The sequence below is a fragment of the Vicia villosa genome, unplaced genomic scaffold (assembly GCF_029867415.1).
Source record: "Vicia villosa cultivar HV-30 ecotype Madison, WI unplaced genomic scaffold, Vvil1.0 ctg.001509F_1_1, whole genome shotgun sequence".
Lineage (NCBI taxonomy): Eukaryota > Viridiplantae > Streptophyta > Magnoliopsida > Fabales > Fabaceae > Vicia > Vicia villosa.
The window spans coordinates 82,891-98,503 of NW_026705644.1; the positions used below are offsets into that span (position 1 = coordinate 82,891).

The following is a 15,613-nucleotide window of genomic DNA, read 5'->3' on the forward strand; positions in this document are numbered from 1 at the left end:
TTCTTTGATTTCTAGTGAGGTCTTCCAGTATCAAACCGGTTTCCTTATAATTTGCAAAATCGGCAAACCAAGGCCTCACTTGAATCGCATAAAGTTTTACATCCGGAAACTCCTCTCTTACTTCGATCTCATTCTTTGTAATCTCTACATTTACCAATCGGGATAGATGATCCGCCACAAAGTTTTTGGACCCCTTTTTGTCTTGGATTTCCAAATCAAACTCTTGTAAAAGTAAAATCCAACGGATTAACCTTTGTTTGGAATCCGGCTTGGTTAGCAAATACTTTATCGCCGAATGGTCGGTGTAGACTACAACTTTAGAACCGATCAAATAAGCTCTAAATTTTTCCAATGCATACACTATGGCTAGTAGCTCTTTTTCAGTTGTTGCATAGTTAACTTGAGCTTCATTCAAAACTTTACTAGCATAGTAAATTGCATGGAAAACTTTTGATCTTCCTTGGCCTAATACCGCACCAACCACATAATCGCTTGCATCACACATGAGTTCAAAATCCATTTTCCAATTTGGAGCAACGATTATGGGTGCGGTAACTAATTTTTCTTTCAGCTCAAGAAATGCTTTTAGATAAGACTCGTCAAAATCAAAATGCGTACCTTTGTTGAGTAAATTACTCAATGGCTTTGCTATCTTCGAAAAATCCTTGATGAATCTTCTATAGAAACCGGCATGTCCAGGAAAGCTTCTTATTCCTTTGATGTTGGTTGGTGGTGGAAGCTTCTCTATGACCTCCACTTTGGCTTTGTCAACTTCAAGTCCTTTGGAAGAGATTTTGTGTCCAAGAACCACTCCTTCGGTGACCATGAAATTGCATTTTTTCCAATTTAGCACGAGGTTGGTCTTCACACATCTCTCCAACACCACATCAAGATTCTTTAAGCATAGGTCGAAAGATGATCCATACACCGAAAAGTCATCCTTGAACACCTCAATACACTCTTCAATCAAATCCGCAAAGATGGCTTGCATGCATCTTTGGAAGGTAGTCGGAGCATTACATAGTCCAAAAGGCATTCTTCGATAAGCAAAAACACCAAATGGACATGTAAAAGCGGTCTTCTCATGGTCCGCCGGGTTCACCGAAATTTGGTTGTAACCCGAATAACCATCTAAAAAGCAATAGAAATTCTTACCGGCTAACCTCTCCAACATTTGATCCATGAAAGGAAATGGGAAGTGATCTTTCCTTGTTGACTGATTTAATCTTCTATAGTCAATGCACATTCTCCACCCAGTTACCATTGTTGTCGGGATCAACTCATTCTTTTCATTTCGGATAACCGTCATGCCACCTTTCGTAGGAACAACTTGCACCGGACTTACCCATTCGCTATCGGAAATAGGATAAATCATCCCGGCCTCCAATAGTTTAACTACTTCTTTTCTCACAACTTCGTTCATTGATGGGTTGAGCCGCCTTTGAGGTTGTGCCACCGGTTTGTAATCATCCTCAATCATGATTTTGTGCATGCAATAAGCTAGGCTAATACCTTTCAAATCGGACAAAACCCACCCTAGTGCACCTTCATGCTTTTTTAACACTTCAATTAAGCGCTTCTCCTCTTGAGTAGAAAAAGAATTACTAATGATCACCAACTTAGTGAAGTCTTCACCAAGAAAAACATACTTCAAATGAGATGGCAACATTTTCAACTCTATTTTTGATTCTTCGACTTTCTTCTCCACATTCAACTCTTCTAATTTCTCTTCATTATGATCAATCTCCCCACAAGATTCTAATTCATTCAAGAATGCTTCCATTTATTTTTCTTCAATCTCGGATAAGACATTGTATGCTCCTATAAGAGATCTTTCCAAAGGATTAGAGATGTGAACTTGATTAGCAACCTCCTTAATTTCCTCGTCGGTAGCATCAACTCGGAATGTATCACGTTTATCCTTGGGATGCTTCATGGCTTCAAAGAGATTGAAAGTAACTTCTTCATCTTGCACTCTCACCTTCATAAGACCATCATCTATATCAATCATCATCCGGGCTGTTTTCATGAAAGGTCTTCCAAGTATTAATGGTACATCACGGTCTTCTTCCATATCAACTACCACAAAATCTACTGGGAACAAAAATTTGTCCACTTTGACTAGCATGTCTTGCGCAACTCCGTAAGGAGAAGTGAGAGACTTATCGGCTAGTTGCAAAGTCATTCGGGTTGGCTTCATCTCGATGTTTCCTAATCTCTTGATGATAGACAATGGAATTAAATTAATGCTTGAGCCCAAATCAATCAAACCATTACCTATGCAATGACATCCAATTGTAACCGGCAAAGTGACACGTCCCGGATCGGCTTCTTTCTTTGGTAGTGTCTTTTGAATTATGGCACTACAACGAGCATCAAGTAGAATGGTCTCCTCTTCTGAATACCTCTTTTTCTTGGTGAGAATATCCTTCATGAATTTTGCATATTCTGGCATTTGTTCTAATGCTTCGGAAAATGGAATATTAACTTGGAGTTGTTTGAATATATCCATAAACCTAGCATGCTGCCTTGCATTATCCGTCTTTGACTTGGCATGTGGGTATGGTAAGTGTTGGGATGGGCTTGTGCTCGTTTGTGCATCTCTCTTTTTATTCCTCTTCACTTTTTTTGTTATTTTTCTCACTTTCTTCTTTTTCTTTTCTCTCTTTTTCAACTAATTCTTCCTCTATCTTCTCCTCACTCTTTTCTCCCTCATTTTCAACTATCAATTCCTCCTCTTCATCTTCAACTATTACTTCCTCCTCATCTTCCACTATAACCTCTTCATTCACGCCACTATTCACCTTCTTCCCACTTATTGTAGCAATGGCTTTGCAATGCTCTTTTGGATTGGTTTGGGTGTTGGCGGAAAAGGATGATCCCGGTTGTTGCTCGGACAATTGCTTTGCAAGTTGACCCACTTGATTTTCTAAATTCTTTATGGCCGCTTCATTACTTCTTTGATTAGCCATGGATGCTTGCATGAATTGTGTAAGAGTGTCTTCCAACTTTGAGCTTCCACCTTGTGATTGTTGATGTTGTGAATTTGGATTTTGATAAGGGCTTTGTTGATGATAGTGTTGATTGTTGAATCTTGATGGTTGAAATCCTTGATTGTTTCTTTGGTAAGGATTATTGTGAGGTGGAGGTTGCCTTTGATAGCCTTGGTTTTGATTGTTGACATAATTCACTTCTTCACCTTTGGGAGGAGGACAAAACCCGGTAGGATGGTCACCTTGACAAAGTTCACAACTTGCTACTTGAGAAGTCATTTGCATTCCATGAATTTCCTTCATTTGTTGTGGGAGCTTCGACATTTGCTAGGTGAGTAACTCAACTTGTTGAGAGAGAATCTTGTTTTGAGGAAGGATGGCATCATTGGTGTTTAATTCAAGAACACCCGGCTTTCTTTGTGATGGACTCCTATCATGTTGAGTTTGGATATCATTGAGTGCCATACGATCAATTATCATTATTGCATCCTCCGCGCTTTTTGACATTAAAGATCCACCCGCGGAAGCATCCAAAAGTGTCTTGTGAACCGGTTGAAGCCCGTTGCGGAAGATGTGAATTTGTGTGAGATCATCAAAACCATGACCCTTGCATTTTCTAAGCATGGATTTGAATCTTTCCCAAGCCTCGTTTAAGGATTCGTTGCTTCCTTGAGTGAATACCGCAATTGCCGTTTTGGCTTCCATGAATCGGGATTGAGGAAAATATCTTTCTAAAAAATTTTCTTCCAATAAATTTCAATCCGTCATCACATTTGGTAATTGATCAAGATACCATTCTTTGGATTTCCCAATTAATGAATGTGGAAATAGCCTCTTGAACAATGATTCTTCATTCGTCGCATCAACTCCCATTGAACTCGCAGTCTCATAAAATTTGGTGAGATGTGCGAAAGGATCCTCATGATCCATTCCGGTGAAGGGATTTGCATAAACAAGTTGAAGTATTCCGGTCTTCATCTCCGTATTGTCTCCACCTTGAGCATTGCGTGCAAATTGGGGGGGTGCTTCTTGGACTATTGGCGGACATTTCGGTTGGAACAACACCCGCCATGTCTCCTTCGAAAGTCTCTACAACTACTTCTTCAATGTGATTTTGTGAAGAAGTATATGCTTCTTCTCTTTGTCGCTTCTCTTGGGCCAACTTCCTTCTTCTTCGTGTCTTGCTATTGAGCTTTCAGAGTGTTCTTTCAATTTCTGGATCGAAATGAAATTGCTCTTCAGTGGATTTTTCTCGCATACACAAGAATCTACAAAACTAGCAAACCAAGTGAAACGCAAAAGAATTAAGAATAAAGTAACAAACTTAAAACAATGAACTATTGCAATGCTTGCAATATCAAACGCCAATCCCCGGCAACAGCGCCAATTTGTTTAATAGTATATTCAAGGAAAATATTTTTTGTATCGTATCCACAGAGATTGGGTGATATTACCGCCGTTCTATAGTTACTATCGCTTTAAGTTCAAATTGTAACAAAGTTGGTTTGAGTTAAGTTTCTATTTTTCTAATCAAAATATAAAATGAGCAATATAAAAGGATTTGATTTAATAATAAAAGAGTGACAAGATTGGTTTGGTTTCACTACCCCTATTTTCCATGTGACTTTAACACCCAATGCATAACTTCAATAGTGGTGAAATGCTCTAGTATCCTCTCAACAATGTTTATGTCTAAACAAAGTTGTGAAAGTTAATATATTAATCTTTAGATGATCTCTCACTCTAACTATCAATATACTAATCTTGATTGTTTGATACAAATAGAAAAATGGCAAATAAATCTATCTCTAGCATTTATTCACTACTTGATAAAATGTTGTAGACCAAGACTTGAAATATATTTCTCAATCATAAATTAAATCTAAATATAAAAGATAAAACAACAACATTCATCCATTTCAATACCAATGAAGTTCATACAAATGTGCTAGAGAAAATACATAGTTAACAAGGATAGCTACTACCTCCAATCTTGTCAAAGTGGGATTTAGCTACTCATCACCGTGGTTGACAGCAAAAGAAATGGAGAAGAAACTATGAGCATCAATCTCTCACAAAGTTGCAAACTTTTCTCTCCCAAAACCCTAGCCTCAATGTTTGGTTCACAATGAATAGAAAATGTCTAATTTCACTTTTTTTTCTCCCTAAATAACCCCCAATTCGTACTAACTTTTCATCTTTAAAAGATAAGCCCCTCTCTCATGACAAGTGGCAACAAAGTAAAAGAACAAATTCTGCAGCGCAGTGTTTGCGCGACAAACAATGTTTGCGGGGCAATCACTGTGTCTTTTGCCACATCATTTGTAATTCAAAACTGAACTTGTTCAGCACTCATCAGTTGGCGGCGCAAAGGTTGTTTGCGGGGAAAACTGGCTTCATCAGCACTTCTTTTGCTATTCCAAGTCTTCATGTAATTCCTCTTCCTTTCCATGATCTTCAAACCTTTTCCAAAAATACTACAAAACTAACAAACATGTGAAATAACTATTCAATTAAATCTAAAGCTAACACAATTGCAAAATTATTAAATTGTATGAATAAAAGTGTGATTATTGAGTAAAAAGTGGTTAAAAGGACCAAAAATATTTTTGAAAATTAGTACTATTTGGTCCCTAACAATCACCAATCCATTTTCTTGAGACTTGTCATTTTTTTCTATTCTAACTTATACATTTTCTTTCTCTTAAGAACAATACAACATTAAAGTCCCCTAATATGCAACATTCACTTTTACTTATATTAAATCAATTCATAATTTCCCTTTTCCATCACTACAACATGAGAAATAAAAATTTACTATGTAAACAAACTTTTCTTGCATTCTACACTAACACCCAAGACCCATCTTCCGAGAAACTAAAACTCAAGTTAAATAATTGAGTTTTCCACATGGTAATTAATTCTCCATAGAACTTAACTGCTGGCTTAAAGGCCTGCATCACATCGTTATTTTCCCATAGGTTTTCTATCATATAATCTTCAAAGAGTTTTTTTTTTGTTTCTTGAAATAAAAAATATTAAAATTAATTGTTTCGATAAAATTTAATAGTCTTCTTCTCTTTGAATTACCCCCCCCCCCCCCCCCTCTCATGTTAAAGGTTGTTATCTTCATAACACAATATTTGAGGTTCACTCTCTCTTTTCCTTGGTTTTTTGTCTCTTTTTTCTACTTCTTCAATCTTTGTGAGGTAGAACTACATCTTTTTTTCTTTTACGCCTAGTTATTGAGTATTTCTCAATATATTTGTTGTTTTATCTAAATCTTTTCTTGTCCAAAATTTGTTGTTTCCCATGGCGATATCTGGTAAAGAGTTTGAATTGCGATATTAAATTGCTCCGGTGGACTTGATTGAGCTTTTTTTAGATGAAGATTTCAATTTGAAAGTTGAAACATATTTTGATAATGAGCAATGGAACAAATTTTCTTTGTAGGTAAATGTTCTGGACTAGCCCAATCATTTCAATTGGCTCAATCCACTCCTTGGCCTAATAAGCATTGACCCAACACACACTGCCCACAGGCAAAGGCACGTCCCTTTCTGCCGGGCACGACTGGTGACCAATCGAGCACGCGGGGACCTTGTTCTCGGCAACGGCTAGTTCCCCCGGGCACGACTGGTCGGAACCCGACCTAATCGTCTCCTATATTTTGGGCCGCAAATAGCGCCCAAGCCTACGAAAGTAGGGGATCCAATCCAAAGGGACCGTTATAAATAGCCCTCTACTTCTAGAGGGCAAGGTAATTCATCTCTCACACCTAAAAGCTAATACTTTCTATTGTACCTCTTCGTTCCTTCACTTACTTTGGCATCAGAGTGCCTTGCAGGTACAACCCCCTTTTTTCTCTCAACCATCACCGAAGATCAAGTATATTGTTGCTGGCCACCAGTTCAACCGGAAAGAACAGTAAAGTTCCCCTCTTTCCACATTTTGTCTTGAAGGAATGTTATTCTCTCTGCACTTGAGTTGACTTTTTTGTTTACTTCAAAATATCTCGTATGGTAATAGTGTGCTCTCTTCATTTTTGCACATATGATTAGATATTTTTAGTTGGTTTTGGAACATGTCATATGTGTCATCCTAATTTACTGACCTGCTGACATGCCTATTATTTTTTATTGGAGGCACATCTTCCATATTATTCTCATGATTTGTTAGACTACTAATATTCATGTTTTAAGTATATATTAAATTTTCCTCATTTGTTATCAAATAGGAATGAATGTAGATTCTCCATATTTGATTTCCTTATTTTTCTCATCCATTTTTTGCGTATACTAAAGTCAATACTTGGTCAACCCATGCCACATCCACACGCATCTCCTTTTCAACTTATTTTTTTGAAACGAAAAAATAACAATGTACTAATGCAAAGCTCATCAAAGAATAAGGCATGCTAAGGGAATGTACACGTCAATTCAAATTCTCGTTTTACTATATAGAAAATATCACAAACAAATACAAAAAGGGGAAGAAAAAAAGAGACACCTCATGTCACATGAAAACCAACATCCTAACCAAACACACAAACTCCAAACTCGCCCAAAACAAATAGAAAAACAATCAACATAAGCATATTTGTATCCATTTTAATGAAAACGTCCTCTTTTACACCCCTTTGATAAATTGGCATTAAATGTGATGATATGACTTCCTTGTCCCAATTAACATACTCATCTAGTTCTTCTTGCAGATTCTCCAGGAACGCGCATGTTTCATCTTAATCATCGTTCGATTCATCATCTGACACATAAATAACTGTCCATTTTTTCTCATACATTCTTACTTGAAGCGTACCATTTATAAATTTTATTTTAAATTCAACATCGTGAATGCTCATTGTAATTACTCTAGCTTTAACTACGTGACTACAAAATTTGACAAGAATTCGACCCATTTCCATTGTACTTTTCTTTAATTTTTCTAAGCCGTTAATCATTCACAAAGTCCTCGATTTTTCACCTTCAGTGCACAAATTTTATTTACATAGTGTTGATCTCTAGGTCTGATTTCTTTTGGAAATTTTATCTGCTAATTGTTTTCTCCTTCTTTCTTTGATTTTCACCCACACTCTTTTGAAATTTTGGTATGTTTACAAAGATTTTTTCCCTTCCAATAATATTGTCGAGTTTTATAGCAAATAGTTTAATATTATTATACCATAAAACCTTACAAAGTTGAAAACATTGTCCTATTTTGTCCATTTTTGAAAGAATGGCAACTTCTCTTGTATTCCCATATTTTGAAATATGTTTAGCATAGTCTTAACCCTAAAACTTTCAAGTATTTCAAACAAAACAAAAAAAGAATGTTGACTATGCTTCTTTTCCTCTGTCCCTTCCTCCATTGATTGCATTCTCCATCCTTTGAGTATTTCTACTATTCAATATACTTCCTTTCTTCTAGCTTTGTGACCTTCACCTACAACGATTGAGCGTTCATTTTATTTTTTCTCACCCTCCATCTTTTTCAATTGGTATCTATCATTGCACCATCTCTATTTTGTCTTTAGATTCTCAAACCTATTTCTTCACTTCACTCTCCCATCTCTCATTTTGTGAATTCTTTGTGCTTGTGCTTGTGCTTGTATTTTAAGAAGTTATATATAATTTGTTACTAAATTTGTAGCGGTGAATATATTATTCATTGAAATAAAATAAAAACACATAACAATGTATATAAACTTAGAAATCAAATTAGAAAAAAAACATTTATGCACTGAACAATAAATATAAAAAAAACACTTTTAACATTGATATAGAGATATCGTAGAAAAATCGACACTAAAATAACAACTAATTAGGAAAGAAAATAAACAATAACACAACACTTGGGAGACCGGTATATAGAGTGATCTCTACTTAAAGAACTATTTGGATTTAGATTTTGCTCCCTCCGTTACAAAATAAGTTTAATAGTTGATACTTTCACACAGATTAAGAAAATGTGATAAATGAAAGAGAGATACTGACAATTTTACCAAATTATCCTTATTTATTATTAGTGTATTCTTATTATCATTAATGCAATTAGACAGAAATAATAAATTATAAGAGTATTAATTAGAGGATAGAATTGGAAGATAAAAATTAAAATTGCATTAGAAACTAAAAATAACACTTATTTTGGGATTAATTATTTTTACAAATATGACATTTATTTTGAGTTAAAGGGAGTAATAATATTTGTAAAAAAATTAAATATATGAATTGATTGATTATATATATTTAAATGTGTGTATTTTGAATTATTTAGATTCAGGCTAATACTCACAGCGTGAATATTTATCCTACTCATTATTGCGGATGTCTAATATACTTAGTCCATTGTTATCTCTAGAGGTATATCTTGAGTTATCTCAATTTTGATTATGATCTTACATCTCTAATTAATAATTAAACCTTTTTCCATTTATACCCTTATTTATTACTATTGTTTTTTTAAAATAAAATATCTGTTTAAGAATAGAGATAAATAGCATATATTACTTTATATAATATATTCTTTAATAGAATCTACTCACTGTTTTCCTTAAGAGTGGTCAAAACTTTGAAAGTAATACAATACTATAAGAATGGAGGGAATATTTGTTAATGTTAATTATTTATATTGATTTTTTCGCATTTAAAAACAAAAAATACCATGTTTTCATTTTTGCAGCCATATTTACTGTTATTTTTTACCATGTATTATGGATTGATATATATTATTCATTTAAAAAATTATATATACTCTCGTTAAAAGAAAGGATAAAATAGTATAATAGTATATAATATAAGAGGACTGTAATATTTAAGGCTTTATTATTCTTAATACTGTGAATTATTTTGTCATTTGTGATTCTTTAATTAATTATGACAACTAAATATTAATTTTCATTTGAGAGAATTGTAAATTGTATCTAAAAAATTATATATATATAAATATAATTTTTATTGAGTTTATATAAAATAAAATATATTTTTTTAAATTAACATTTTAAATTTTTTTTAATCTTCTACTAAATTTGAAAAATATTTTTTATTGAATTTAATTAACATTATTTACGGTAGTATGTTGTTTGTGAACATTCTAAATTTAATTTACATTCATTTCTATTTCATATCAACGATTGAACAACAATTCGAAAGAGCGGTGACTTGTCGCCGCCCAATGCTTAAATGACATTTTATTGTGAAAAATTAAAATATTAACCGAGAATTTTACCTCTATAATAAAATATCTAAAATTATAATTAATAACTTTGATCTCACGGCACATTTGATATTAACTGAGAATTCTTATCGCTAAAATAAAATTCAAAAGTTATTAATAATAACCTCGATCACACAGAACATTTGATATTATCAGAGAATTTTTATCACTAAAATAAAAATTATAAATTATAAATTAGTTAAGAATTTTTACCGCTAAAATAAACGCTATATTTAGCTAGACCGTTGGTTCAAATTTACCAAATCATAAAAAGAATTAAAGATAGTCAAAATGCATTATCATGATTCATGCACAATCTCCAAATTACATATATTATTCAACATTTTAGAAATTATTTACCTTGTATAGGTTATAGTAATATAATAATAAGATTCATGCACAATTAATATTTCTCCACCTCACCCTCCTTGAATATTTGCATATAAATAGAGACCAATAGATTAGAGTTTCTCATTCAAATCAAGTGAGTGAGTTCATAGAGTTCTATTAGAAATGGCATCCCTATGGCTCATCTTTGGTGCAATTGCTGCTGCTCTTTTGATCCTAAGATCTATCCTCAAGAAGGTGAATTGGTTCCTCTATGAAGCAAGCCTTGGTGACAAGCAATACTCTTTGCCACCAGGTGACATGGGATGGCCCATAATTGGGAACATGTGGTCTTTCCTCAGGGCATTCAAGTCCAATGCACCAGATTCTTTCATGGATTCTATCATCAAAAGGTAGCTATGCCTATAACATTCTCTATACATGCATGCAAGGTTTTCATTTTTGTTTTTTGCATTGTTTTTTTCCAGATTAGAAAACTCCATGACATGGTTTGTTTTTTTCATTGTTTTTTTCCAACACATAAATTTTTTTTATAATATTTATTATTTTATATTTTGTTTGTTATAGGTTTGGAAACACTGGCATATACAAGGTGTTCATGTTTGGATTCCCAAGTGTAATTGTGACATCAGCAGAAGCATGCAAGAAGGTTCTTACAGATGATGAACACTTTGAACCTGGTTGGCCACAATCAACGGTCGAATTAATCGGCGAAAAATCGTTCATCAAGATGCCGTTTGAAGAACATAGACGACTTAGGCGTTTAACATCGGCTTCGATCAATGGCTACGAGGCACTTTCGGTGTACTTGAAATATATCGAAGAAATTGTGATTGAATCATTGGAAAAATGGACTCAAATGGGTGAAATTGAGTTCTTAACTCAAATGAGAAAACTCACTTTTAAGATTATTATTCATATTTTCCTTGGCTCAGAAAGTGAACCTGTAATGGAAGCATTGGAAAGAGAATATACAATTCTTAACCTTGGTGTTAGAGCTATGAGGATAAATATCCCTGGATTTGCTTTCCATAAGTCACTTAAGGTAAGTGCATATTTCATAAGTGCTTATTTTAAAAGTACTTAATTAAACTATTTTTCTAACACATTACTTTGTTTTGTTATAGGCTAGGAAAAATCTTGTGGCTATATTTCAATCAATTGTGGACAAGAGAAGAGATGAAAGGAAAGGAAAAAAACCAGTACCGGGTCAAAAAGCGAAAGATATGATGGACTCTTTGGTAGATGCTGTTGATGAAAATGGAAGAAAATTGGATGATGATGAAATCATTGATATCATGTTGATGTACTTGAATGCTGGCCATGAATCTTCAGGACATATCACCATGTGGGCTACCTATTTCTTGCAAAGGCATCCTGAGTTTTTCCGAAAGGCTAAGGTATTATTATCGAAATTCTTAGCATGTGAATTTTCAATATTATGAATCACTTTTGCACTTAACTTTGCTTCTTGATAATGTTATTAACAGGAAGAACAAGTTGAAATGCTGAAAAGAAGGCCTCCATCACAAAAAGGGCTGAAACTAGAGGAAGTTAGAAAGATGGAATATCTTTCTAAGGTGATTGATGAAACAATGAGAGTGGTTACTTTCTCGCTTATGGTCTTTCGCCAGGCTAGAGCCGATGTCAAAGTGAATGGTTAGTACACATAAAAATTTTGCGGAGTTCATATGAATTCCAATCGATAAAAAAGAATACACGATAAAAATAATGTATTAGAGAGTCCACTGTAACGAAATTTTGATATTTCAGGCTACCTCATTCCAAAGGGTTGGAGAGTCCTTACCTGGTTCAGATCAGTTCACTTTGATTCTGAACTTTATCCTGATCCAAGGGAGTTCAATCCTGAAAACTTTAGTGTAAGTCTCACTCATTAATTGAATTAAAGATCAAATAAGTGCTTAATTAATTCTATACATTTGACAAATTTTTTGTGTTGATTCTTAGATGGTGCGTAAGGCTGGTGAATTCCTTCCATTTGGAGCAGGAACTAGATTGTGCCCTGGCAATGATCTTGCCAAGCTGGAAATCTCAGTTTTCCTTCACCATTTCCTCCTCAAATATGAGTAAATATTTTTTCACCATTTAAAGCTCCTATTGAAATTATCATAAAAGCACTTATATAAAACACTACTAGATAAATACTAATGTTATGTGTTATTTTTTGCAGACTTGAACAGCTTAACCCAAAATCTCCAATAAGATTCTTACCACACACAAGGCCAATGGACAACTGCTTGGCAAGGATCAAGAAACAAGAAGCTGCATGATTCAAAGATGGAGAAGCACACGCATTTCGACACTTTTCTTTGAATAATTTTATTTTCTGTACTTTGTTTGCGTTAAATAATACTCCACACTTCTGAACATTTACCTGGTGTGTACTGGTTTATGCGTTTGCTTGAATGAAAAAAAATTTAAGTACTATTATCACCCATCTTCTAGGATTATTATATATCATCGACATAAACAAGAATCGCAGTAAATAAAGAGTTTTTTGTATACGCAAATAAATATATTGGGTAAGAGGTACTCCAACTCAATACAGCAAAACAATCTGAACTCGGCTACCTGTGCCTAGTTTTCCTCCTTCCACGCAATAAAACCGCCATCCTCCACAACCTCTGATCATTATAGTCATTATAGTCATGAGTCTATTTGGAAATTCTTCCATTAGATCATCATTCGGTTCATTTTGAGTAAAGTGTTTGGTTCGCACTATCAAATAGACTGCACTGCCTGCCCTCCTTCAAATTCCTAGATTATATCAAAGTCCTGAACCACAAAATTATCAGATGAATCCATTTGGGTTCTATATGTATATAAATCTATTTCTATTGACTCCCTTGGAGACTTGTTTCCTTTCCATCTATCACTTTTCACAGATATTATGCACTTACACATATAGGCGCAATACTATTGCGTCTGTGAACCACGGGTACTCCGTTTTAAGTAAACTACCGGAACCGGGTACTGGTACTCGTACAGTACGCGTACGGTACGCACCGAAGCCGTACCAATTTTTTTTTATTTTTTTTTTTGCTTTGGTACACCAACCGGTACACATTTGGTTCACATACCCAATTTTTTTGCTTTTCCAATTTTAAATTTTTTGGATAACATAATTTGAGCTTAAGTAAAAATTATGTTATTTATTTATTCTATTTATAAATAAAAACTGAAAGAAAAATTAAGAAATAGGCTCATTGAAAAGAAATTGAAGCACGTATGGATTCATTCACTCATTGAAAAGGAATAGGCTCAATCCAAAAAGAATTAAGGATTTAGTTTTTGTTCATACAAATCTTCGTCTTCTTTCAAGAAAGAGTAAGATTTATAATGAAGGAGTAACAAAAATGTGGGATATTGGTGGAGATGAATTAGATCTATTTGATGGAGCTGCTATGTTGGTATTCTTGAAGTTGCTACTCTTTCTCTCGATGAACCTGAACTTGAAGCTGCATTCATTGGAGAAGAAAATATTGATATATTTTATGAATTATTAATACTTTTAAGTGTGATTTATTTAAGCAAACTATTTTTTAATTATATTACTTTATCATTATTTAAATAATATAATTGCTTAATTATTTTTATAATTATATTTTTAAAGCATTATACTAACGTACTCGTACCTTAGTTTTTCTAAAAATGTTGTACCCCGTACCAGTACCCGTACCGGGTACTGGGTATGTACCGGTACCTATGCAACGCAGCGCAATACTTAAGTGGTACAGTTGTATAGTTAGTTTAGTGAGATTATCCAGTTAGTTATATTAGTTTATTCACTTATTTTCCTAAACTATGTACATGAATATATACCTAACACCATTTTGCTAAAGCTAATCAATGAATCAGTTGAGCTTTCACCTTCTTGTGTAACAAACTCTCTTTCAATTGCTCTCTTGCTTCCATCATCTATATGGTTAGTTACTTTGAGATTTTCATCATTAACATGGTATCAGAGCTTAACGCGCGTTAAGCTCTGGTAGCCATTGTTACTCTTTCTTTGCAATGGCATTTTCTTGATTCTTTTGCTTTTGATTCTCAATGGCATACCAGAGTTTTACTGATTTATCCACAAATTCGTATTATCTTTATTCGAACGAGAATCCAACACTCGTTCTCGTTTCTCCCATACTTGATGATAAGAATTCCCATACATGGGCTCGATCGATGCAAATAGCGTTGACTTCTAAGAACAAAGACTAATTTATTGACGGAACTCTAACTAAACCTCTTGTTTCTGATCCTCCCTAGGCTTGTTGGATTCGCTGCAATATTGTGGTTCTTGCTTGGATTCAACGCTCAATTTTTGAATCTACTGCTAAATCGATGCTCTAGATCAATAGCGCATTTGGCGTTTGAAAAAGTTTGCCAATTCAATTCTCTCTTAATGATATCTTCCGCATTTCAGATATTCAAGAAGATCTCTATAAATTTCATTAAAGTACTCTATATGTTTCTAACTACTTTACTCAATGGAAGATTATGTGGGATGAATTAGAAAATTATCGTCCAATTCCTGCTTGCTCAGGCGATTTCTTGTTCTTGTGGTGCGATTACATCTGTTAAAAAGTACCGAGAGCAGGATTATGTAATACACTTTCTCAAGGGATTGAATGAAAAGTTCAGACATTATAAGTCTCAATTATGATGATGAATATTTTTAATAAAACTTTTTATCTTGTAATTCAACAAGAAAGAGAGATGAATGATTCTATCTGTGTTGTTACTACTACTATTGGCAATAATGAAGAAATTGCTTTCTCAAGCATGGATTTTCACCAGGATTCAAAGACAAAGATAATGCTCCAAATGCTAGAACAAATTCTCAACCTGCTATGGTTAATAATGCTTCTGATTCTTTCCAACAAGGATTAAATTCATCCTCTTTTGGTTTCACTCAAGAGAAGTACAACAACATCTTAGAGTTGCTTCAACAATACAAGCTTAATCCCAAAGCCAACTCAGTTTCCACCTCACCCTTTGTCCTAATTCACATTCATCCAATGTCAATAGTAAGAATTCTCATC

At 34.0% G+C, this 15,613-nt stretch overlaps 2 protein-coding genes across 2 annotated transcripts; one reads left to right on the plus strand and one right to left on the minus strand.

The window, feature by feature from the left end:
- Positions 1-1,783: 1,783 nt before the first annotated feature.
- LOC131635553 (uncharacterized) lies at positions 1,784-2,972 on the minus strand. The gene is made up of 2 exons (XM_058906179.1): positions 2,702-2,972; positions 1,784-2,466 (listed from the first exon to the last, which is right to left on the minus strand). Exons 1-2 carry the CDS (start codon positions 2,970-2,972, stop codon positions 1,784-1,786), a joined length of 954 nt encoding a protein of 317 aa, XP_058762162.1.
- A 7,708-nt stretch (positions 2,973-10,680) lies between these two features.
- LOC131635548 (ent-kaurenoic acid oxidase 1-like) lies at positions 10,681-13,004 on the plus strand. The gene is made up of 7 exons (XM_058906175.1): positions 10,681-10,948; positions 11,124-11,601; positions 11,684-11,956; positions 12,047-12,215; positions 12,330-12,436; positions 12,525-12,643; positions 12,748-13,004. The coding sequence occupies exons 1-7, from the start codon at positions 10,722-10,724 to the stop codon at positions 12,845-12,847; spliced, it is 1,473 nt and encodes a 490-aa protein (XP_058762158.1). The 5' UTR covers positions 10,681-10,721; the 3' UTR covers positions 12,848-13,004.
- Positions 13,005-15,613: the final 2,609 nt, after the last annotated feature.